The 25,598-nt window shown below is 37.7% G+C and overlaps 1 protein-coding gene and 1 long non-coding RNA gene across 3 annotated transcripts in view; one reads left to right on the top strand and one right to left on the bottom strand.

Annotated features, from left to right (window-relative positions):
* Positions 1-15,768, bottom strand: part of LOC147163543 (uncharacterized) — a 32,301-nt gene extending 16,533 nt beyond the window's left edge. The window contains exon 1 of the long non-coding RNA XR_015096839.1: positions 15,236-15,768. This is a non-coding gene — a long non-coding RNA (uncharacterized LOC147163543). The remainder of the gene's footprint in view (positions 1-15,235) is intronic.
* Positions 1-25,598, top strand: part of adam12b (ADAM metallopeptidase domain 12b) — a 65,274-nt gene that overhangs the window by 32,002 nt on the left and 7,674 nt on the right. For both annotated transcript variants that reach the window (XM_086092566.1, XM_086092567.1), the window contains exons 5-17: positions 1,587-1,663; positions 3,306-3,495; positions 4,407-4,472; positions 5,683-5,754; positions 5,876-6,045; positions 7,263-7,347; positions 9,173-9,321; positions 15,545-15,722; positions 20,463-20,552; positions 21,237-21,432; positions 21,521-21,629; positions 22,856-23,054; positions 23,494-23,571. In XM_086092566.1, coding sequence (XP_085948692.1) covers positions 1,587-1,663; positions 3,306-3,495; positions 4,407-4,472; positions 5,683-5,754; positions 5,876-6,045; positions 7,263-7,347; positions 9,173-9,321; positions 15,545-15,722; positions 20,463-20,552; positions 21,237-21,432; positions 21,521-21,629; positions 22,856-23,054; positions 23,494-23,571 — 1,659 coding nt within the window. The remainder of the gene's footprint in view (positions 1-1,586; positions 1,664-3,305; positions 3,496-4,406; positions 4,473-5,682; positions 5,755-5,875; positions 6,046-7,262; positions 7,348-9,172; positions 9,322-15,544; positions 15,723-20,462; positions 20,553-21,236; positions 21,433-21,520; positions 21,630-22,855; positions 23,055-23,493; positions 23,572-25,598) is intronic.

Raw genomic sequence — 25,598 nt, 5'->3', positions numbered from 1 at the left:
AAAAAATAATAATAATGTTTTCCAGCCAATGTTGCCATCAGGGTTTTATTATGGAATCCCCTTTTAACAGCTGACCTATTCCTAGCTGCTGATTTCATTACCTCTGCCAAGGATGCCGCTATGTTTGACCATATTTTATTATAAATGTCTGCCAGAGAGGGGGGGGGGAAAAACTTCAGTCAAAAATGTTTATAGCACATTTCTTACACCAAGCAACTCGGTGTGCTTCTTACAAGCAAAGACAAAACACATTTTTATAAACACAACAGCTAACGACATTCCAATTAAAAACAGCAAAAAGTAGCTTGGCAAAATTACTAAAATAATGCACATTGGCAACTTTTAACTTTTTTTGTGTGTGCAGCATAACAGCTAAATGCTGCTTCACCATGTTTGCTTTGAACTTTGGGCTCCACTGATTGACCCGGGTTTGCAGCCTTTCTTTAATGTGGCACACATTTTACACCAATAAAAGGTCAGTAAGAATATTTTAGAGCTGTCAAACGATTACATTTTCAAATCGGATAAATCACATTTTAGAATTTTGATTAATCACGATTAATCGCTTAATTAAAAATACTTTTTTCTCGACACTTTTTTTCCCCGTCAAATTTGAAGAGCACCTGTTATGTTAATTATTTGGACATTTCATGTTATGAGGACGTCTTCAACATTTTTTGGTCCACTGCAACATGCCCATCCTCCTCTTTTTCTCATAAATTAATTAAATGCATGCATTTAAAATGGGAAAAAAATGACCCCAATATTTTACACAACATTAAATTAAACACAACCTGTGCTACCTTTAACGCAGCTATCCGCTGTCAGATAAAGGATTATCCACGGTCCAAATTAATAGTGTGATTAATCTGCGTTAATACATGATTAATGTTATAATTTTTGGTGATTAATTAATTAGTTAACGCTTTCACTTTGACAGCACTAGAATAGATACAATGGATAGAAAAAGTCTACACACCCTTGCGCAAACGTCACCTTCTTGTGATATAAAAAAAAATGAAACCAGCTTTAGGTTGCTTTTAACTAATTCAAAAAGGTGACCCAGGAAAATAATTGAGAACTGAATAACACACTATAAAAGAAGGAGGGTAGGAAGACACACTCACGTTCATTATTATTTTTCGTTGTATTTATTTATTTTTTTGCTTAAAAAAGAAAATGATATTGTATTTTTATTTGCCAAAGGTGATCTCATGTAGGTCACACATGGCTGTGAGCACATAATTCTATTTTTACGTGGCGTGTAATTAAACGCCATTGCATCACATCTGGGTTTTGAAAGGTACTCCGAGCTGCTGCTCCACCAGCTGTGCCATGCAACGATGATATTATGCAGCATTCCCTACGAAGAAACTTGCATTCAAACCAACCACAATGCAACTGAATGGATCTTGAGTCTGATTTATTTTACAATTAGTCCAATGCTAGTTGACTTGACTTCCGTAGTTTTTCTGTAGCAACTGTGCTAATATCGCTGTGCGTATGTATTTTTTTGTTTTTGTTTTATTATTATGATTAATAATTATATCAAAAAAAAATATTGTATTTTTTTTTTTTTTTTTTAGAAGAACTGCTACTATCACGGGGAAGTGCAGGCGCATCCCAACTCTGACGTCACCCTCAGCGCCTGCTCGGGCCTTCGGTAAGAAACGTGACTTTTGCATCCACCGCTGCCCCTTATTTGCCTTGTCATTGTTTTATGCTAAAGGTCTGTGTTGAAAATTAAGCATTAACAGGAAGCACATATTCGTAAAAACTAGGATGTTGCCTGTTTCAGGTCATATGATAACTGACACAGACCGCAATTGCGCTATCGCTAGCTCCCCAATACAGTACAAGTCAAATGTAGCTGCTAAAAATATTTCCTTGCCACTTTGAGCTGTACGTTGCTTTTGGAAAGAGGTGATGTCACAGCTCATTGTTTGGCCTCAGAGGTCGTCTTCTGCTCATTTGTGGCCTAATTGGCGTCTTCATGTCGCCAATGATGAACCGCAGTTGAAATATTCCAGATTTGCGGCATCTGCAGAAAATTCTGCACCGTCCCGCTTAATTAAACACACTTTGACGTGATGGCCGTATGATCGTTAAAGGCGTAATTTAATATTCTGTGCTGAAATGGGATGTCACGTCCAAGAAGAATTTTGCTTTTGGTCTTGGTGGAAGGGAATACATTTCCAGATACAGTCTTGGTTTGTTGCTTTTAATGAGCTTTTTTACAGTGGTCATTTTGATGTTAGTAATAGGCAGTGGCGTAGCAACAATCATTCCCCAGGGGCCCCAAGCAAGAAAGGATTGGGTGCCCCGGCGTCATTTTAAAATTGCACATCTGCATCTTCAATAAACAGTCACCATTAATTGTGCTTCATTCAAGTGACTTATTTTGGTTTGTTTAACTTTAGCAAGAATCCTTTGAAGTGAGTCGTTTAAAAAAAAAAAAAAGGCCGTTTCAACTTACTAAACATCGTTTAAAAAAAAAAACAATCACATTTTATGCATGGTTATTTACAACAACAAAAATCAGACTTACTATATATACATGATCGTTTAAAAAATAAAATCAGTCTTACTATACACAGTCATTTAAAAAAAAAAACGGCATACTACAGTATAAACTTGGTAATTTTTTGTTTGTTTTTTAAACGCCTTACTATGCAGGTTGTTTAAAGAAAAACGCCTTACTATATACATGGTTGTTTTTTCTAAAAAACAAAACAAAAAAACGCCTTACTATATACATGGTCGTTTAAAAAAAATGCCTTATATACATTTGTTTTTTCAAAAAACAAAACAAAAAACACCTTATTTGGTCATTAAAAAAAAAGAAGCACACCTTACAATAGTCATCTTTTTTTTAAATGCCTTACTATATACATGGTCGCTAAAAAAACTGCCTTACTTATTTATACATGGTCTTTAAAAAAAAAAGTAAAAATGAAAAAAACATTTACTAAAACATTATCAGCCTTACTATGTACATGGTTGTTTTTTGTTTGTTTTTTTAAGAAAGAAAAAAACATCGGACTCAAAGAATTTGAAACTGACATTGCTGCACTGCTAATGTGAAGGATATGCGATTTGTGTCAAATCTGTGGGCCCCTGCTGGCTAAGGGGCCCCAAGCGATTGCCTGCCTTGCCTAATGCAAACTACGCCTCTGGTAATAGGACACACCAAACCAAATGTCCATGTAACTTAAGTCCATCAATTTTGACCCCCTCAAAACCAAAATGGTAGCAGTCGGACAACGCTGTGCTGCTTCAATTCTTTCCACGACGTATCTTTGCAGAGGCTTCATCGCTCTTGAAAACAAGTCGTTTGTCATCGAACCGGCGCCCGGCAAAGGCCCGGACGTCCACTTCATCTACCGAGCGGAGGAACTGCGTCTGACCTCGGGGGACTGCGGTCGCGGCTTCAACATGTCCTCCGTGGCCCCGGGGAATGACCTTAAAAGGCCCTTCCAGGCCTTCCACATGCGGGTGCGATGACACAGAAGTACAACATCACCTAATTGATGCAAATGTTTTGTACCAACGAGCTTTTGGAGACGTTCCCAGAAAGTGTTGTTACCTGCAGCTTTGTCATGCAAGTCCAAAATTGTTGGCACCGTGCGGCGAGTTTTGGCCAAAGGTGTGCATGGAGCAGGTGCGGCGGCCATATGTCAATGTGACAACAAATATTTACAAACAGTTGCACCTATGTTGGAAAAATATACTACCTGCACTATCGTGGGGCCTTTACAACAACACTTTATACAATTACACACCAAGTAATATGTTCAAATGTAGTGAGAACATCAAAATTGGAACAAATATTTTTTAACAAATAGATGCCATGCCGCAATTGATCATTCACATCGAGCAATCATAACATTTATTATCTTTAATTATATATATTAATCAATATATTTTGTTGTATTAATTAGGATGATAATAATTATAATATTACAAACACCGCTAATAGTAATATCAATAATTGTAGTGGTGGTATACATTAAAATTATATGTAAAATTGTTTTCAATCATTTGAAAAAGTAAGCATTATTATTTTATTTACTGTAAACTGTCATATTCATGATTATGATGTTACAATGATCATAATAATCATGTATGTAAAACACACAAGGTGTTTGTTTTCACAGTCACAGCCAGTCCAAGAAACATTAAATAACAAAGACCAACAGTGGGAGACGGTACGGGTTACTAAAGGGGGGCACAGTGTGAACCTGGACAACAGGAAATAATAATAATAGTAATAATGCATATGTACTGTAATAATAATTGTATATGTTTAAATCATTTAATACATTAATATTAGCCATTATATACTAAAATATTAATAATAATAATAATAATAATCCATCATCTTTTTCTTTTCTTTTTTACCTCAGCACAAAAGAGATGCCCAGAAGACCACCAAATACGTGGAGCTGATCATCGTGGCGGACAACCGAGAGGTAAAGCCACCCGCCTGGTTCCCGTTCATCTACACCGCAATGACGAGCGCAGCAAAAAGGGAGGGTGGATGTCGGGACAAGGGGCCGTTCTATGAAGAGTGTAGCTGCAGATATAGGTCAGCGTGCAACAAGCTGTGTGCTTCGGTGCCAGCGGCTTGACAGGAAATGACTCCCCAGCGGAGTGAGCAGACAGGAAAAAGATCTACGCTGGGTTTCCTCCCGCTTCTGCTAATGTCAGCAAGCCCAAAGGAATCAAGCCCCGACCTCACGCCCTTCAACAATCGGGACCAACTAAGAGAGAGAGAGAGAGAGAGAGAGAGAGAGAGAGAGAGAGAGAGAGAGACGTGGACGACATCTGACCTCGCAAATGCTCTGTTGGATGAATGGACACAAATTCCCACACATTCACAACAATGTCTTCCCACAAGAATGGGAACAAGGGACCGACAATGTATTTGATTCACTTATCAAATCATCATGTGTGATTCTCACATGAGTCCCAATATGTTGTTGTTGTTGTCCCTCCATTTTCGGGAGGATCACAGGTGAGGGAATATTTTTTTGTGTTTGCATAATTCTTGATATTTTTCTTTAGAAGGTTGTAAACATATTTTTATGTGTTTTAATATTATTTAATTATTTAATTTAAAACTATTAGATTAGTTTTATTTCATTTCATTTAATTGTTAAAAAATATAGATTTATCATTTTGATTTTGATTAACCAAGCTTATTTTAAGCAAAATAAGATAAATAAATCAAATGTATTAGAAACATAAACATAAGATATAACCATTCATAAGAACTCTAATATCATTATGGGAATGTTATTTATTTTATTTCATTATTAGATTTTAGTAGCATTTTTTTAAAGTAAATAATAGCATTATTATTAATAATAAGTGCATAACTAACACTAATACTGATACTACTAATAATAATTATAATAGTAAAAAGTTATTTTCACAATATAGGAAATACTAATAAGTGTACAAGTTCACTTTTTGTCTTTAATTATTGGGAGCTTTTAACTTTAGTTGGAAAATAAATGTAATAAAAATGAATGTAATGTAAAATTATCATTTCAACCAATTTACTTTAATGTCATTTATTTTCATAAATTTTTTAAATACACACATTTTTAAAATGTGCATACATTTTTTATTTCTCCCTAACATTAATATGTGTTTTTATTATTTTTTTGTGTCTAGTTTCAAAAACAGGGGAGTGACGTGGAGAAGGTGAAACAGAGACTTGCAGAAATTGCCAATTATGTGGACAAGGTAAACACTGCCCAAACGCAACACGCGCAGACGCCGTATTTAACCAAGATGATTTTATGTTATGGCCTCCAAGATTAAAAGCTACTTAGTTTTTTTCCTTCTCTTTCTTTCTTCCATTCAGTTCTACCGAGCGCTGAACATCCGCGTGGCCTTGGTGGGCCTGGAGGTGTGGAGCGACCACGACAAATGTCCCGTCACGCAGGATCCCTTCGCCACCCTTCATGAGTTCCTCGACTGGCGCAAAGTCAAGCTGCTGCCCCACAAAGCTCACGACAACGCTCAGCTCATAAGGTGGATGATAAACAATTCACGTGCGCACCAAATATTGGTTCGGGAAAGGCGCTAAAGCAGGGGTGTCAAAGTCATTGTCGTTCAGGGGCCACTTTCATTCAAAATTGATCTCAAGTGGGCCGGACCAGTATGTCTAATAAATAATCAAATATTTCCCCCCTTTTTTTTTTTTGGTGCAAATAATTACATGTAAATTCTGAAAATATTCCCATTTATTTAGTAGTTTATTATAATTAATAATTTTGTCAAACTAAATACAATATGTATTTAAAATAACCACAAAGTTTACATTTTGCTAGATTGATGCTAGTGCTAAATAGCATCAATGTGGTGGTTCCTAATAACCTTTATTGGGCCAAGGCATATATTTTATACAGGAAAAATCTCATGGCACACCATCAAACAAAAATGGAGGTGAATCGGCAGGAAAACAGGCCAAAATCTAAATCTACTAGGGGTGTGAATTGCCTAGTACCTTGCGATTCGATCTGTATCGCCATTCATAGGTCACGATTCGATTCCATACAGATTAATCCCGAGTCAATTATTGCGATTTTTTTTTTCTTTTACTCAAATTTGGAAAATACTAATCAGTTACCTTGTACATGTACACTGTAAGATTTGTATGAAAATGTACTTCTGGCTTATAACTGTGAGCCGCTGTATTCAACAAACAGGTTGCAATCCGTTTCACGTTTGAACAGCATCGAAATCAAATGTTAAGGCTTAATGTTCCATTCATTTAGCATTCTTCCATGCTTAAAGTGTGAACCCTAATTCGAACATTTTGTTAAATATTTCCATTAAAATTGATCTTAAAAAATCAATTCGGCTGCATATTGAATCTATACGAGAATTGTGCGCTGTAATATCGCGATATATTGCCAAATCGATTTTTTTTTTAACCACCCCTAAAATCTACACTCAAAAAAAAAAAAAACAAATATGGGTAAAAAATGGACCGATTGTCAACTTGTGATTCAAGCAATGGGTCATAAATATTGGTCACATCCTTGGGTCAAAAAATGGGATCAATTTGTATAAAACAACCCAAAAAGTTGGGTCAAATTAACCCATAAAGTGGATCGTTCCAACTCTTTTTAGAGTGTACGAAGCACAGATTTGTTTGCGTTATTTTTTTTAAATCTGCCCCAAATGACATTTGAGCTCTCCCTTTCGTAAACAATTGATGACTTGATCCTTGTGTCCTTTTGCAGCGGGGTCTACTTCCAGGGCACCACCATCGGCATGGCGCCCATCATGAGCATGTGCACGGCCGAGCAGTCCGGAGGCATCGTCATGGTGAGCCGCGACGCTTTAGCGCCTCCTCTCCCTCCCCCCTGTCGCCTTTCATAAATCCAAAGAGGTGTTGCGTCTCCGCCGCAAGGGCGTTCGTGCGCAATCCCGACACGCCGCTATATGAAATGACATCATTTCGGAAAAGGTGAAACGACCTTGCCCGTCGCACGGTCGTTCAATTTTTCGCTGAGGTGTTTTTATTCGCGCACACACAAAAAAGGAATTTACATTTTTATGATAAATGGCCGTTGCCAGCCCTCATTCCGATCACGACGTCTTTTTTTGGGTGTAAAAATGTGCTGCCGGCGCGGGCCCGGCTGTCCGATGACAAAGTGGTTATCTGCTGCATGCTATTAGGCAGCGGCCCAGATGGACCTGCCCTCGCGTTAATAGATGTGTCTTCTTCGGGCGCGGCCTTCTCCAGATGTTTCTCGTCCCCGTTACTTTATTGGCAGCAGATGGCTGCCGCCAAGATTAACTCATTCGCTGCCATTGACGGCTATAGACGTCAAAATTTCATTTCAAGTATTTCTATCAGTTTAACATTTGTATGAAAACCTAGAAAATGATTTATTGTACATTTAGAATAGATAGAAAATGTGTGATAAATCGTGAGTTAACTATTAAAGTCATGCGATTAATTTAAAAAAATGTAACCGCCTGACACCCCTAATTTGTAATAATCTTTTCATTTTTTTTCAAAAAAAAAAAAGATTGTTTAAAAAATGCCTAGGTTTTCATACAATTTGTTTTTTAAACTAATAGAAATGGTTAAAATGATATTTCAATATATCAATGGCAGTGAATGAGTTAAAAGGCGACCCGAGTCATCGGTGACCAATCACGATGAGAGGAAAAACAGCCCCCAAAACACACTTTAGTGCATTAAAAAGTGTTTACACTTTCAAAGTTAATTTGGAAAATGTCAGGAAAAGCCTACTAAGAACATCTGAACTTTATTTGGCAGCACTTAAAAATGGCAGGTGTGTACTGAGTCCCATTTAAAATGAGCTTGAATGTGATTGGTCAATTGTGAACACAGCCACATCCCATTTATAAGAGGGTGTGTACACTTGTGTGTGTACTCTCATTATGGTTTTTAGTTGAGTTATAATTGTGGGAATGCTGGAAGCGACCAAGTCACTTAGCTCACTGGTAAAACATCTGCCTGGCATTACCCAGGCCTGGATCCGTCCGTGGGTTCAAGCCCATCTTGGAACACTTTTTTTTTTCTTCAATTTCAGAAATAGTTCCATATCCAGAATAGTGGAGTGGTTAAATCAAATGATTGGCATGTAGAAGGTCAGGGTTCGCTTCCCACTTTGAACGTTTTTTTTTTTCAATTTCTGAATTAATTTAGTCCATTAATTTAACATCCATTTTACAAAATGTCTTTTGACATGAAGTGGAAGTGTATTAATAAATATTTTCAGCTTTCAGCTTTCTGTTCACAATGTGAACTCCTGCACGACTTTCCACAATAGTTTTCAGACTGGATTCGGGTTTGAACTTCTTGCACTTTGTCTGCGAATGTGACGTAGCGTGCGCATTGTGTATTTGAAGAAGGGAGTGTGCAGTTTCATTTTTTGGCCACAGGTGGCAGTAGTGATCCCAAATTTTCTGAAATCAGCAGCTTAAACATCCATTTTTTTCCAATGTCATTTAACATTATTGTTATAATAGAGCATTCCACATGCATTCAAATATTAGCATTCAGCTATTAGCATTCAGCTATCCAGCATTCTTATGCAATTTCTCCAGAAACTGCACTTAGTCTAGTTCATTATGCTCTACTCTTACTGTACTTTTTTCCGCATCCCTGCCACAGGATCACTCCGAGAACCCTTTGGGCGCGGCCGTGACGTTGGCTCACGAACTGGGCCACAATTTCGGCATGAATCACGACACGCCCGAGCGCGGCTGCGGCTGCAGGATGACGGTGGACCGCGGCGGCTGCATCATGACGCCCTCCACGGGGTGAGACGCCATCTTTTTTCCGTCTAATTCCCCTCGCGTGAATGATTGGGGAATTGGGAGAGCAAGATAAGATTCGAACCCGGCACCTCAAAACTGCGAGGCAGACATGCTAACTGGCATGCTATCATGGTAACGCCTCATCTTGATCAAAGAATCATGTTGTTTTTGACTTGATGGGAATAGGGTTAAATTAGCCAGGGGTCAAAAATAACCCAATTTGACCCGATCAAATGGATCGGTCCATTTCTGACGCAAATTGGGTATTTTTGACCCAACGTTTTTTTTAGAGGGAAGTCAAAATTTTCTTGGCAAGTTTGTGGAATAATCGTTTTCAGCCATTTTAGAGACCTACCATTTTATCCAACACCGCCCCCTGCTGTCGACTGAAACTGGCATCAAAGTGCCCTCACGCAAAAAGGTGCATTGGTCGTCATGGTAACAAAAGCCAGCCTTTCCATTGGCTCACTGGCTAGGTCACTTGTATGATGCAATCAGCTCCGAAAAGTGCTTGACAGGAAAATGGCTTTGTAATCTGTGCTCCATTTCTTGAATAAATATATCTCATTTAACGAGATGTATGGAGTCAGACTAGCTCATTTTCATCTGTAAACGATGTTGCAGATTCACTACATACTGTAATCGCTCTTATCGCAAGACAGCCACACACACGCACGCACACACACACACACACGAGACACACACTGTGGCCCGAGAGCAGAGACTGAAGCAGCTGCTCCAGTATTCCACCCACGTGGCCTGGGTCGAGGAGATAACAATGCAGCCGCGAGCGATGGACTCTCATGTTAGTAAACAGCAAAGCTGATAAGGCCGGTCCAGAGCGCAGCAACGGATTTTGACTCCCGCGTTGGAAGTTTTGCCCGGGCGGCTTTCCGCTCCATTGCTAAAACCAGACCGACTCTAATATGCCACTTGATATTTGGATTTTGGGGGGAAACCAATTGTAATACAGTGGAACCATAGTTTTTGTGGCCCAGAGTTTTTGAATGTTTCGATGTTTTTATTTATTTTTTTGCTCGATTACGGAAAAAAATATTAATCATATTTTGTCAATAATTGAAACCACAATTATTCAAACAATTATTTTTTGAGGGGTACAAAACAAGAAAATGTTTCAACATTTTAAAATATTAATACCAATTTAAAAAAATATATATATATATATTTATATATATATATATATATATATATATATATATATATATATATATATTTATATATATATTTATATATATATATATATATATATATATATATAACATAATTATATAAGTTCCTTTTGGACCAAACATAATTTATTTATTTATTTATGTTGCAAAAACTTGAAGTTGGAATGCAGCTTGTGCACTGCAGTAGGACGATCATTTATTATTTGGTACAAAACAAGAAAATGTTTAAATATTAAGACAAATCAAATTATTTGAAACACTATAATTATGCAAGTTCCTTTTGGATGAAACATTTATTAAATGATTTATTTTAAAATTAAAATAAAAAGATGCAAATGTATACATTTAAACAACTCAAAAATTTGTTTTAATAATCCCTTTTTTTTTACGATTATGCTGATTTGTAATTGTGAAGTGTAATAATTGAAATCTTAGTTTTTGTTCATCGGCTATTAATTTCTCAGAATCTAATATGTAAATTGCGTATAAATTAGAGGTGCATTGAATAATCGACAACTAATTGATTATCAAATTAGTCGCTAATTATTTTGATAATCGTTTAGATACCTTGTTTAATCGGTGCACATGCAAGCATTTTTTTAAATTAGGTACTTTATATTACATTAATTTAACATTTAGTACACCTTTTATTTATTTACAATCTAGGTACAAGTAAATGTCTATAAAATAAGATTGGATTTTTTTTTTTACTTTAAAAAAAAAATCTTTTTTATGTGTTTCTAACACTGGTACAATTTTGTATCATTTTTTATGGTAAAAAATGTCTTGGAACTGATGAATGGATTATTAAAATAGTTTACCAAAATTCAGACAAGCCATCAATAGGGTTCTAGTACACCCTTCATTCATGTACTTTGATTTCAGACAACAGACAATAATGAGACAATTGCCTTGTGGGGCACATCATTTAAAAAAGCCTCAAATACATAATTTACCCGACGATGAAAACTAATTGCCACGGATGAACTGAAAGTACCTTTTGAGCAGGCAGCCAAAAGAGCGTTTTTTGACTTGTGTCTACTTCATCGTCAGGACAAGTGGAGTCATGGCGGGCATTCGGGAGGAACGACGATATGATCCAAACACGGCAGCATGAGTCACAGTGCTGATGAATTATTCAAACAAATCATAACTCGTTATTATATCATAACGTTTTATTTATTTTTTTTATCTAGTTTATCCATGGCTATGAGGTCGTACAGTAAATGTAGCGGTGTGGTTGTGTGCCCACTTTTTTTTTTTTTTTGAGGGGTTCTCTTACTTTAAACTTGCTCACGGGGGAGAGGACGGCCTTGCATCCAAATGATGTGATTATCGGTGGCACTGCCGGCTGCAATCAGGATGACGGCGAGAGGTGCTTTTACGCCTCGGCGCGCACGCAGCCGACGAGTCAAACGAGGAAGCCCGACATCTCTCGAGCCGCGTACACACATACTGATCATCGGACCAGATTGGAGTATTTTTCCCCGATTGTTGGATGTGAAAATATTCTCTCGACACTTTAGTTGTGGTATGAAGTGTGTTAAAAGTGTTTTATTTTTTTCCCCCTTCTAACAATCTGCTCGTTAAACTGTCTGGGTGAACGATCGTAGATGTTAAACCTGTTCAATATTTATAATCGCAAAGACTTGATTTGGGCTGAGAGGCGGACATCGTCATTCTATGTGAACTTAAGCAGCATACACCAGGTTTTAGGTTGTTTTTTTTATTACAATGTGTCTTTATTTGTGTTACTTCATATTTAGTTAGTTTTCATTCGTAATTATTTTTTTAGAACGATAAGTTTTTTGTCTGTATTTCTTCAAAAATGCCAAAAGTTTTTATTAGTTTTAATGTTAGTTTTATTTATTTTTACATGGAGTATTTGTCGAATGCAAGATATAAATTAAAAAAAACACTAAATATTTTGTAATAAAGTAAAAATATAATAAACTCCAAAAGCTCGCATGTGAAATTGACAAAGATTAGACATTTTCATCATAATTATATTTAGTTTTTTTTATAAATGTTTTATTCATTATTTTTTTAAGCACTCATTTTTATTTGATTTAATTAATAATTTAAAAAAAAAAGTTTTTGTCAACTGTAATTACCTTGGCGTACACACTTTTTTTGATTTTAATTGTATTTATTTTTTACATCAGAAATCAGCCTCTGCCGACAATCATAAATGTTAAACATGTTCAATATTTCTGATTGCAAATTCAGACGATAGCCAATCGTGAAGCGACAACAGTCGTCCACAACAAAGAAATTGCAACAAAACGAGTTCGCAACTGTAGGGTAGATTCCAGATGAGCTAACAGTTAGCCTAGCGCGTTCTATTTCTTCTTCTACTACTACTCTTTGCATTTTCCGGCAGTCTGGATCCCCTTTAGTACCATGCTGCCCCTCACAGGTCAGTGTGGGTACTACAACGGAACTCATTACGCGTGGTCTGTGTTGGTCATCTGGGGTAAAAAATAAGTCCAGTCAGTGTATTGTATACCCGGCCCACTTTAGTCTGTGGTGAAGTCGGAAGAAAGGAACCAAACGAGTGTACCTTCATGACAGGCCTCGTTAATGGAATTCGTAGACGCGATGACATGAGCGGACATTTACTCGACATCAAGAGCCGCATTACTTGCGTAGAATTTGCACAAAAAGCTGTCAAATTGAGATTAAGCAAGATGGTGGATGTCATCCGCAAAAAGACATCCCGCTGTTTGCACAACGTGTCCTTTCTTTTAACACCCCCCCCCCCCACCCCCACCCTCAAATGGTGTCGCAGACGAACATTTGCTAAAAGGTCAGACGTGTCTCCTCTTGTTAGCCGGGACTAAATATTTGTCACTCGGCAGCACAGTCACCGGAAGAAAAGAAAAAAACGCTTTCACTCTCATCCGAGTGAAGTCTGAAGCTGGCAATCAAGTGACAGGTCGCTTTGATTTTGGCTCTCCTTATTAAACATCGACCTCACGTCCTCGTCCAGTCGTTTATTTATCAGTGAGATGGAGAACTTTTGAGAACTTTCAGTGGGATTGCAGTGTCTAGGCGGCTCGTTTTGGACTTTCTGAAGCAATAATGTCGAAAGTTTTGTCCGCTGAGGGTTGCATACAGAAGAGTGCCAGAACAGAATACAGTTGCCACTTGGACAATATTAACCGTGCTAAAAGCAACCCAAAATATGCGGAATGGTCAAATAGTGGTAACTCAACTTACCGGTGATCTGATTTAGGGGGTTTTCGGTAGAGATAGACCGATATGTTTTTTTCAAAACCGATACCGATAATTAGTAGCAAAGGAGGCCGATGACCGATATTTGGAGCCGATATTCATTTTCAGTAAAAGGGAAACATATATTGAACTTTTGAAAAAAAAATAGAAATTCCAGTTCTTGACTTGAATTTATTGAACACATTTTCCGATTTGCTAAATATTCATTTTTGTTATTCCTTAATTATAAAATACACATATTTGTTTTAAAATTCTAACAAGTTCCGGGAGTTCCCAAGGTCATCAGCACATCTTAAAAAATATATAAAAAAATAAAACTTAAATAAATAGCTCAGTATTAGTTTCTCCAATAAAGTTTTCAAAAAAAATTTAATATCTGAAATGTACAATATATAATATATAATTTCAACAATCACAAAAGGTGCAGAGCGTTCCCAGGGACTGAAAACTGAAAATGTAGCTGCCCGAGCTTAACGCAGTTTTAAATAGCTCTTTTATCGGCTAGCTCTTTTATCGGCCGTCAAATTTTTGAAGAAGGCCGATACTGATATTCGCCAACTGCAGGAAATCTTAGCCGATATGGAAAAGTACGCGTTGGATGATTCTCAAATCCCGCCCTCTCCACGCCAACAATACGATCAATGCCAGTCACCGCACGAATATAAATGAGCTATGTTGATCCATGCTAAGTGAAGATTTGTTCCACAGATTAAAATCCATCTAGTCAAGCAGAGATATAAACAAAAGCCGCTCACTGAAAAATCCACGGGTGATCGTTAATTAACATTTTTCTTCTCACTTGATGAGCATTTCAAAGTGATCCTCACGCGGTAATCAATAAAGCCGAATGAGAGCAAGATGGAGCAGCGAAATCTTAGCTCGCCCGAAGCCTTCCTAAGGCGTGAGATATTATCTTCAGCCGTGTTTTTATTTTCACTGCGACTGAAAAGGGGGCTGGCTAATTAAAAGGTGCCTAATTGTTGTGCTCGGCCAAATTAGTTCCGCTTGGGCAAGCGATACACCTGGAGACGCCGCGGGGCTTCGAGACAATATTATCCAAGGAAGTCGACACTTTCTGCTTGGCTCACTTTCTCTAGCCGGTGGCCTCAGCTGTCATAATAAACAGGTTCGACGTAGAGCCACTCCAAACTGAGCTCATCTTGGGATACGTTTTTTGGGGCAGGGTCTGTTTTTGCATTTATTGCGGGTTAAGCATGCCGTCAGAACTGTACAAAATGCAGAAAACACCATATTAAAGAGAGCTAAAAAATAAATTTTCATAGAGAACATAAATATATAAACAATCAAAACATAACTTCAATGTTTCCATACAGCCCTGTTAACATCCACTAAATAAGCCTGCTAACGATGATAGCATGCTAACGAGCTAGCGCTAGCGTGCTAGCGAGCTAACAGCAGTACACTACTGTACTTCCAAAAGGCATCGTAAATACTAACAGAAAGAGTGAAAATGCTTGCAAATAGGTTACCTCGTTGTCCGCATGTACTAGAGAGGAGTAAAGTAGCTTCTTCCAACCGCTACAACAGCAGCTCTTCAGGCTGGCTTGCCATCGTCTTACCAGGAATGACATAGCAGTGCGTCAATCGTTAGCGTCCCCATACAACACTTAACGAACATTGGTTCCACTATAAAAACAAACCCTTGAAACAACATCATTCTTACAAATACACAAAATAAATCTTTATATTTATGATTTCATCAAATTAAAGGTATTTTATTCTAAAGCTGACTCTAATAGCAGCGACGGTTGACCTTGTGTCAACTCTGCTCCTGCTAGGTATCCGTTCCCCACCGTGTTCAGCACGTGCAGCAAGAAGGACCTCGCAGCCAGTTTGGAGAAAGGCGTGGGCATGTGTCTCTACAACATGCCCGAGGTCAAGGTGCTCTACGGGGGTCAGAAGTGCGGCAACGGCTACGTGGAGGAAGGGGAGGAGTGCGATTGCGGGGAGCCCGAGGTAAGGACGAGGCGGGGTCCATCTTCTAACAGGCTGCCGGGTACAATGTCATTTCCTGAAGGAATCAGAAAAGTATTACTTATTGTCACTCACAGTTCATGTTTACCGAAATAGCTTCATCAAAAACGGTCAACCAATCAAACGCTATAGTTGTGTTAGCTTAAATGCTAACGTAACGTAAAATGTCGTAGATGGGCTAATGTAAATGAACATAGATAAACTTTCACATACACACAGCAAGTGTACAACAAAAACAAAAATGTTTAACAAAGCAATTACGTTAGCTTCATGCTATTGTATAACGGAAGTTAGCATAGATGTTACAATGATGAACTTTAAAAAAAAAACACATACAGAGGATACAATCAGAGAATTGACCTTGTATATCTGAACGCTGACATCTTCAACCAAACCATATATCTTTGTCAAACGTCTGTTAGCCTCGTGCTAACATGTAACGCAAAATGCTATATACAGGCTAATGGAAATTTGCCTCGATGTCATACAATTATAAAGTCAGTTTTACCACAGTTGTTATGAAACTAAAATCAAATCAAAATTAAGTTAAAGTACTTCATATTCATACACGTATAAAGAGAAGTTAACCGCTGTATAATTAAAATTAGGAAGACAAAGCATGTGATGTTGTCTTATGAAAGCCCATTAGCTTCACGCTATCATATAATGTGAATCGCCATAAATGGGCTAACATAAATTAGCGTAGATGTCATATATCATCTCACCTTGTATGTTTGAACACTGAAATCTTCAACCAAGCCACATATTTTTTAGAACGTCTCTTAGCCTCGTGCTAACATATAACGCAAAATGCTATATAGAGGCTAATGGAAATTAGCCTCGATGTCACAGGTTAACCACGGCATAATTAAAAGTAGGAAGACGAGCTATATGAATTTTGTCCATTAGCTTCACGCTATCATATCATGCGAAACGCCTTCAATCGGCTAACATAAATTAGCATAGATGTCATGTTTCCCCTCACGCTTGATACTTATTGTGACCTACGATGTTACTATAAATGTGTTTTTTTTAAAGAAACAAAAGCACAGCTAGCCACGCTAGTTGTCGTTTCCAGGTCTTTTCCTTCCATGGCAGCTTGTGCGAGCCCCGCCGCCTGGTGCTCAGTCACTGGTGTGACAGGCTATCGCGCCGGTGTCATTTCCCAGTCACAGGCCCATTCATCAAGCCGCTCTCGGGTGGTGTGACAAAAAAAGAGAAAGTTTGATCGGGTCCAGGCCGAAATAAAACTTTCCTCAGCTTTTGTCGCCGCCACGCCAGCGCACGCGCATACGTGGACTAATAAAAACACTGTGGGGCACCTTGCGGGGGCGCATGACTGCAGCCGCTCGTCTCTTAGGAAAACGACTCGGGCACAAACTGTGTGACAAAGGTTTCAGTGATTGATCATCGTCTTTTTTTATTTATTTTTTGATACAAATGGACCGCCCCCCCCGCAGAGCGCGGACCTCCCTCAAGGCTGAACAATTCTCATTTCAATCCGCACCTCCAAAGACACGCGGCTACTGGTTATTAGCGTTCATGCATTATTCATTCAAGAAGTAAGGTGTCTAAAAATGCCCTTGGGATTCTTCCTTTGCTTGCGTGAGGTAGTCACAATATTAGGGACACCGTCAATGATATATCACACTAATCAAGGGCCATTCAAAAATGACCATATGATGATTATAAATAAATAAATATAAATATACTGTTCTAAATGAAAAATAGTTTCATACTTATTTAGATTTTTTTTCATGTAAAATTTTTTAGAGAAGTCAAAAATGTTCTTTATAATATGTTGCATAAGCCCCAAACATGGCGTTCTGATGAACGTAATTATGTTTATGTGGAATATGAATTAAGCAACAAAATCTGCCTGTTTTTATCCATGTCAGGGGGCGGCCATTTTGCCGCTTGTTGTTGACTGAAAATGACATCGCAGTTGCGCAGGGATCAGGCAACGACCAATCACGATTCAAAGGTTTTCTAGGGTTTGGTCAAAATGGCCGCCCCCTGAGATCGATATAAAAAGCTGCGTTTTGCTGCTTAATTTATATTCGACAAACGCAATATTAATTAGAACACGTGTTTAGACAGGCGGGGGCGCATAGAACATAATAAGAAAAGGTTTTACTTGACTTCCACTCATTTGTACATTTTTGTTTTACAATATATCGCAGCAATTATATTTTTTAATTGAAAAAAATACGACTATACTAAATGTAAGAACTTCTTTTTTTACACCGATAACACAAAGCTGAGATTTATGTTTAGTCAGTTTGTTTTTAAACATTTATTTAACTCATCCACTGCCATAAATTCATTTGAACTATTTCTATTAAACGTTTTTTTTCTACTTTTGTTAACAAGAGTAAGAAAACCTAGAATTAATCGTGAGTTAACTAGTGAAGACGTGATTAATTACAATTAAAAATGTTAATCACCTGACGCCCCTAATTTTTAATAATCTTTTATTCTTTAAAAAAATGAAATAAATAATAATAATATATTTTTTAAAGAAAAAAATCTAAAAAATTAGGGCCGTCAAGCAATTAATATTAGTAATCGTAATTAATCGCATGACTTCAGTAGTTAACTCACGATTAATCTGTTCGAAATGTACAATACATTTTTTTCTAGGTTTTCATACTCTTGTTAACAAAAGTAAAAAAAAAAAACCTTAAACTAATGATGACTAACTCAAATGATTTTTTGACGTCTATAGCCGTCAATGGCAGTGAATGAGTTAAGTACAATTTTTATTCAACTTTTATTTTAATTTTTTTTCATTTTCTAAATGTAAGTGCATCATGTTACAGTGGCTTGCCTTAGAATAACATTAAATTGAATGAAACCTCCTTTTTTGCTGCACACTTAGACTTAATCTGTTACTGTATTTTAATATCATTTATCATGGTAGCTACGTAGTTTTCAGGAAAACTCGTCGACCTTCAGGTTGCAGTGTCATTTGTGCAAAATGTCGCCTGCTCTTTGATGTGCAGGCGCGCTCGACTCGTACTCTGAGATGAAAGCCGCCTTTTTGTGTCCTTTCTAAAGCAAAAAAGGCTTCCGTCAGGGCCGAGAGATAAACAGTCGCTCTCCCTTCAGCTGTCAGATTGCAACGCTTCTCTCCGATACCTCCGAGACCCGGCCAACATCCGCACAGAGACCACGAAACCGAGTTAAATTATTTTGCGTGATGGTGCAATGCGTGACTTACTCGGAGAAATAAAGCTGATGTGTTTTGGCATCTAATAAAAGATAAAAATCGCCCCAGGGTATTTTACTCCTCTCTCGGGTTCTCTCAGGAGGGGAGGGGCTGGTCTTGTCACTGTGGAGAATCTTTGCCTCGGAAAGTCCTGTCCACCGTGGACCAAGTCAGTTTATGTCACATCACACGTGAAGACCTCCAGAGAGAGGTCTGCACTCCCAATTAAGTTCTTCTCCAAGCCCCATGAGGGGTCCACGAGTCCTAAATGTGAAACATATGAGACCCCGATGTAGTTCTAAAGATCAGATCCCCAGACAACGTCAGCTTTGACGGGAGGTTCTCCAGAGTGGAGATCTAGTCCATATGTTGCTTAACATTTTTCATGCTTTTGGCAGTATTTCAATAATATAAAAATAATAAAGAAAGAAAAGGCAATCTATAATAAACTATTTAGAACATAGAAACAAACACATATGTTACTTACAGTGGATATAAAAAGTCTACACACCCCAGTTCAAAAGTCAAGTTTTTGTAACTGACTCAATTGTTCCCAAAAACGTATAAATACGTTCTATTTTGAATATTACCATACTCCCAAAGATGTATTCATACGTTTTTATGTGTTTAAAAAAAATAGCTTTTTAGGCTTTGATGCACACTATGAACTGAAGAGAAGACTTGAAGCAACGGTAGCCAGCGGGTGGCAGCAGAGTATAAGAGATCAACCAGGGCCATGTTGAAAAAAGCTCAGTTACCCTCAGTTCTAAACAGATTTTGAATAATGATGAAACTTAGCTATATTCTAATGCTAATTGCTACAAAACGGAAAAAGATAGGAATATACTTTTATTTCCTGATGAAAGAAGAGACTCTAATCTTTCTTTTGGTAGTTTTTATAGCAATAGAACACAATGCTCTGTGGGCCTTGCAAAATCAGCCAAAATCCAGTCAAACAGCCGGGAGCGAAGGGGGTTGCTTCAGTGAAAATGGCTGGGAGTCAATGAGTTAAAAAACTAAATAAAACTGGACCATTTAAATGTTTTTTTCCCCCATTCCAATTGTCAGTTACCACAAAATCTTCAGGATTCGGGAAGAGCCTACTAGAACAGCTGAACCTTTGGGGGTCAATTGAAGGCAATGGTGGCAGTGTGTTGTACTTAACATGAGTTTGAATGTGATTGGTTAATCAGTTGTTAGAGAGTGTGCACACTTGTGCAACCAACTTCACATTTCAAAAAATGTGGGCAGTGTCAATTAAGTTGTACAGGTTAAAGGTCACATTATTGTTTGAAAAAGTTTTATCTTTCATGTCACAAAAATCTGGCAATTTAACAGGGGTGTGTAGACTTTATATATCCACTGTGATGTCATATTATGCAGAATGGGGTTTTTTTGTGCGCGAGAACCACCTGCAGCAAATCCCCATATTTTTTCATGGGACTGCTGATATTGTCTTTTAACTTGCCGTTTGTTTCAACTTGTTGTCTTTTTTTCCGTCCTCCCTCAAGGAATGTTTGAATCCGTGCTGCAACGCCACGACGTGCACGCTGAAAGGAGACGCCGTGTGCGCCCACGGACAGTGCTGCGACGACTGCCAGGTGACGCCGCCGCTCGCTCGCCTGACATTGACAAATGATGCTGTCGAAAGTGAGGCGCACACATGCCGATTGGTAGAATTTGAGCGTTTGCGTTCAGAAGGGACATTTCAAAACGTCAAATGGAAGTAGATGGCATAGCAAGAATGTTTTATTTAACTCATTCAAACCCAAAAACATGTAGATATGTTTTTTTAATACTTTGACCGTCACTCCCAAAAACGTATTCATATGTTTGTTTGTTTTGTTTGTTTGTTTTGCAAGAGCGAACAGAAGGCTTTGATGCAGCTTCTGGCATTACAAGTTACAGTTATTACAAAAAATGGACAGCAGGTGGCAGCGGAGTATAAGAGATCAGCCAGGGCCATGTTGCAACAAGCTCTTTTTGCCAGTGTTTTCAATAATGATGAAACTACATTCTCATGCTAATTGCTGCAAAACAGAAACGGATTTAAAAAAAATTGTGATAGACCGATACGTTTTTTTTTCAAGGCCGATACTGATACCGATTATTAGTAGTCAAGCAGATATTCCTTTGCAGTAAAAGAGAAAATATTTGCGTCAAATAAAAAAAAAGAATACTTTTTCTTGTAATTTTAAACAAATAAAGAATTGACAGCCTTGTTTAAAAAATTATAACAAAAATTGCAAAATAAATAAATAAATTAATTATAATGATTTTTCCAGCTGAAACCAGCGGGCACCGTGTGCCGCGAGTCGGGCAACTCCTGCGACCTGCCCGAGTTCTGCACGGGCGGCGACCCCCACTGCCCGGCCAACGTTTATCTCCACGACGGCCACGCCTGCCACGCCGTGGACGGCTACTGCTACAACGGCATCTGTCAGACCCACGAGCAGCAATGCATCACCCTGTGGGGTCCAGGTCGCTTTTTTATTTTTTTATTTTTTCAACTTTGAACGCCCCTCTTTGTGTCAGTTATGTTTGAACCCGTGCCGACTCGTGTGCGCAGGAGCCAAGCCAGCGCCGGGGATCTGCTTTGAGCGAGTCAACTCGGCGGGGGATCCTTACGGGAATTGCGGGAAGGATTCCAAAGGCTCCTTTGCCAAATGCGATGCAAGGTGGGGGTCTGCAGCTGCGACGGTGGGGTCGCGGCAGGGCTGGGCGAACCTCGTGCTCATTGGCCGCGTTTGATTTTGAAAACAGACAGGTGGGCCTGGTAATTCATAGAGGGAAGAATGATACACAAAAGTGTGTTAGCTTCAAGCTGTTTATTTGATAGCTGACTGTAAAACGAAAACACATAAAGCAAAAATAAAATTCTATATTTTATATTTAAAAACTAAAACGTCCAACCAAAAGAGACATTTGTCTCACAAAAGTCCAGCAGCTTAATGTTAACATTAAATGTGAAACGCTATATACGGGCTAACGCAAATGAGCATAGATGTCACTGTAATGATCAACTTTCAAACAACTGCTACTTTAACACACACGCGGAGAAGCAACGCATACAAACGGCACGCAACGATACTCCCAAGCGTGTATCCTCTCCGATTTGTGGGAACAGCCATTATTATCTGTGCTTAGTTAGGGACCTTCTCTGCCTCTTATTGTTGCTGTTCATTTAAATGTTGGCCTCATTGGTGTCATTAGCGATCGTCATATTATATATGCAATAAGCCATCTTCAAACTTAATCAATGAATCTGACTGCTAATTGCCTGATTTCTCTAATCAAGTACGCTGCAATGTCAAATTCATATTTTTGACAATTAAAAAAAAAATATATATATATATATATATATATACAAAGAAGGAATGAAATATATTTTTATTATTTATACTATTGACATACAGTACTTTTTTATTAATATTTTGCCCTTTTTTACAAACATAAACTACGTTTTCAAAGTAGTTGAAATAAATGAAAATGTACTTTTTGCAAAATTATTTAAGAAGAAAATAAGTACTTAAATATGAAAAGAAAAGTAAAAAAATAAGTGTTTTTTGTCACTCAGGGTCTTTTTTGAGGAATATATTGATATAATATTATATAAGAATATAAGATTAATAGAAATAAATACAACTTATTAAACCAGCAATAAAATTGTATCGAACAACAAATTATGATTATGATGATTTTTTAAATTATTATTATCTATATTTTTTTGGTCTGCTTTCATTCTCTAATGCTCTAATTATAAATACTTTTTTTCTGGTAATGACATTCTTCTGGCTTCTGATTGGCTAAAATGACCTCCATGTTCTGTAAGTGGGTACGCTTTTTTTTTTCAGATGTAAAAACAAAAAAAAAATGTTTTATGCATTTTTGCTGCCATATCCAGGGATGCGAAGTGTGGTAAAATCCAGTGCCAGGGTGGCGCCAACCGGCCTGTGATCGGCACCAATGCCGTTTCCATCGAAACCAACATCCCGCTCCAAGAGGGCGGTCGCATCCTGTGTCGAGGGACGCACGTTTACCTCGGGGACGACATGCCCGATCCGGGTCTGGTTCTGGCTGGCACCAAGTGCGGAGAAGGGAGGGTGAGCTATCACCAAACGCAAAAACAATATATATCATAATGTAATGCTACTTTTATTTTTTTGTCAAGCTAAGCATATAGTACAGAAAAACACATTACTTAGCCTTTCAGTCCGATATCTCAATCCTAATGCAAAAATAGTAATTATGTTGAAGTGCTATCGCCCTTTCAGTCGTATGTCGTTTATCCTCTGCATAGAGCGACTTCAATTGGTGCTTACTGAGGAGTTTGATACGAACAGTACTTCCATCTTATACTGGCCGCAGGTGGCCAAGGCGGCAACAGCTGCTACCTTTAAGCACACATGGAAAAGCAACACACAGGTCACAAACGTAACAAGACTCCCGAGCATTATGTTCGCTTCTGTGAATGATAAATGCAGAAATAGTGGGGAGTCGCTATATTGTACGTGCTTCAATCGGCGTGCCATTTCTCGGCAGGTGTGTCTGAATCGCCAGTGCCAGAACGTCAGCGTCTTCGGCGTGCACGAGTGCTCGGGAAAGTGCAACGGACGTGGGGTGAGTGCAAAGCAGCGGGCGGCCGACTCAATATTTAATGAGGCCGCAGCCCGTCTTCCACTCTAATTGAGTCTTGAGCAAGATGTCCGTTTAATCACTGCAGTTACTTGGTCAATTAAAAGCATGTTGGCTTTACGTCCAACTTTATACACTCCTTTTTTGGGGGGGGGGGGGGGGGCTTTTGCTTGTTTGAATGCGTTCTGGGAATCAAATCACGACGATGGGTTTTCAAAGCTCGGTGTTTCAGTTTGCCGTGATAACAGTCGGTGTTTTAGTCATCTTAGTTTTATTTTTGTTTTTGGGGACAAAAATGCTCATTAGTTTTAGTCACAATTTAGTCATTTCTTACTATGATCGACTAAATCCAGTTTCAGTTTCTAACTCGACTTTAGCCTGAAGCTAACACAACAAAGCTAACTTTGGTTGAAGCTAGCTAGCAGCCAGTAGAGACGCTTGAAACATTGAAATTGATCAAGAGCCGATAAATTGTGTAGTAACATTTTATCTTGTCACGACTTGTTGTAACGAACCTTTGAATGAACACCAGCTGCATTTTGAACATCTGGTTGCCACACAAAAACCATGTTTTAGTCACCAAAGAGCAGCCGTAAGCCAGTAGCCGTAACGTTAGCGTGCTAATGAATTTCTAAAAAATGTGTCGAATTTTTCTTGACACTTTAACATACTGTTTAAAAAATATATATACACTAAAAGTATAAAAATATTGTTAGGAAATTAAATAGTTTTAGAATTACAAAATTAACCTTTTTGTTTTAATTCAGCATCATTTTGCCACTTTTTTTTTTTTTTCAATGGAGTACCGACAGCCATCAATAGAATGAAAACAATTACGCTTTCCGCCCTCCTAGCTTAGTGGCTAAAATGTTCACGCTAAAAAAAAAAAACAAAAAAAAAACAGAAATACTGAACTAGAAATAGACTATATAGACTAGTTACTATATTTAATAAAATATCCAATGATAGAATAGACGCCACAGCGTTCTTGTTGGCGTTGGGCTTGACATTGTCTTCGGAGGAGGCGTGCTTCGATTGGCTGCGGAGGAAAATTCCCCTCCGTCATGAAGACATCAAGCTGCCGCTCATCAAACCTCCCTCGTTGTGCCTCTTAACCTCGCTAGCATCCAGCGTCCATCTATTGTGCAGCTGCGCAACCTCCCTGCTCCTCCTCTCAACATCAGCTCACTCGGGAATCCTCTTGGATCTATGGGAAGTCCCCTTTCGCTTACTTACATGCATGGGCTGGACTCCCTTTTGCACATGTTCTTTCGTTTATATGACTTTTAGCCACATGTGTTCACTCACTCTAAGCTTTTTTTTTATTTTTTATTTGACATTGTTGTGAATGACACCAAATGATAGGCCAGAGCACTTTTGGCATCAATAATATCTCAGAGGAAAATACCCTGCTCAAGTTACCTCCGCCGGGGTCTTGCAAATGAACGCTACTGCAGTGCGGTGCTCGTGGGCAAAACCAAACCTGGTTTTTGGAGTATTTGTTTTTTCTGAGAGTATAAGAAAGATGCTGGTAAAGCTGAGGCAGTTTTGATCGTACATTTCAACAGTTGTATTTTACAAATGATTGTATTCACGGATCAAAGAAAGTTATGAGAAAAGTCTTTGAATCGAAATATACTTTCTGTTTGAGGATTTTACGTTAATCAAGTAAATATCTACAATACGACAGCTTATTCGGGACACACACACATATATATATATATATATATATATATATATATATATATATATATATATATATATATATATATATATATATATAAATATATATATAAATATATATATATATATATATATATATATATATATATAAATATATATATATATATATATATAAATATATATATATATATATATATATAAATATATATATATATATTTATATATATAAATATATATATATATATATATATATAAATATATATATATATATTTATATATATAAATATATATATATAAATATATATATATATATATATATATATATATAT

Source organism: Leptonotus elevatus, chromosome 13 (assembly GCF_054856555.1).
Source record: "Leptonotus elevatus isolate MCC_2025b chromosome 13, RoL_Lele_1.0, whole genome shotgun sequence".
Taxonomy (NCBI): Eukaryota; Metazoa; Chordata; class Actinopteri; order Syngnathiformes; family Syngnathidae; genus Leptonotus; species Leptonotus elevatus.
The sequence above is the reverse complement of the archived record's forward strand: the minus strand, read 5'-3'. Positions and strand labels throughout refer to the sequence as shown.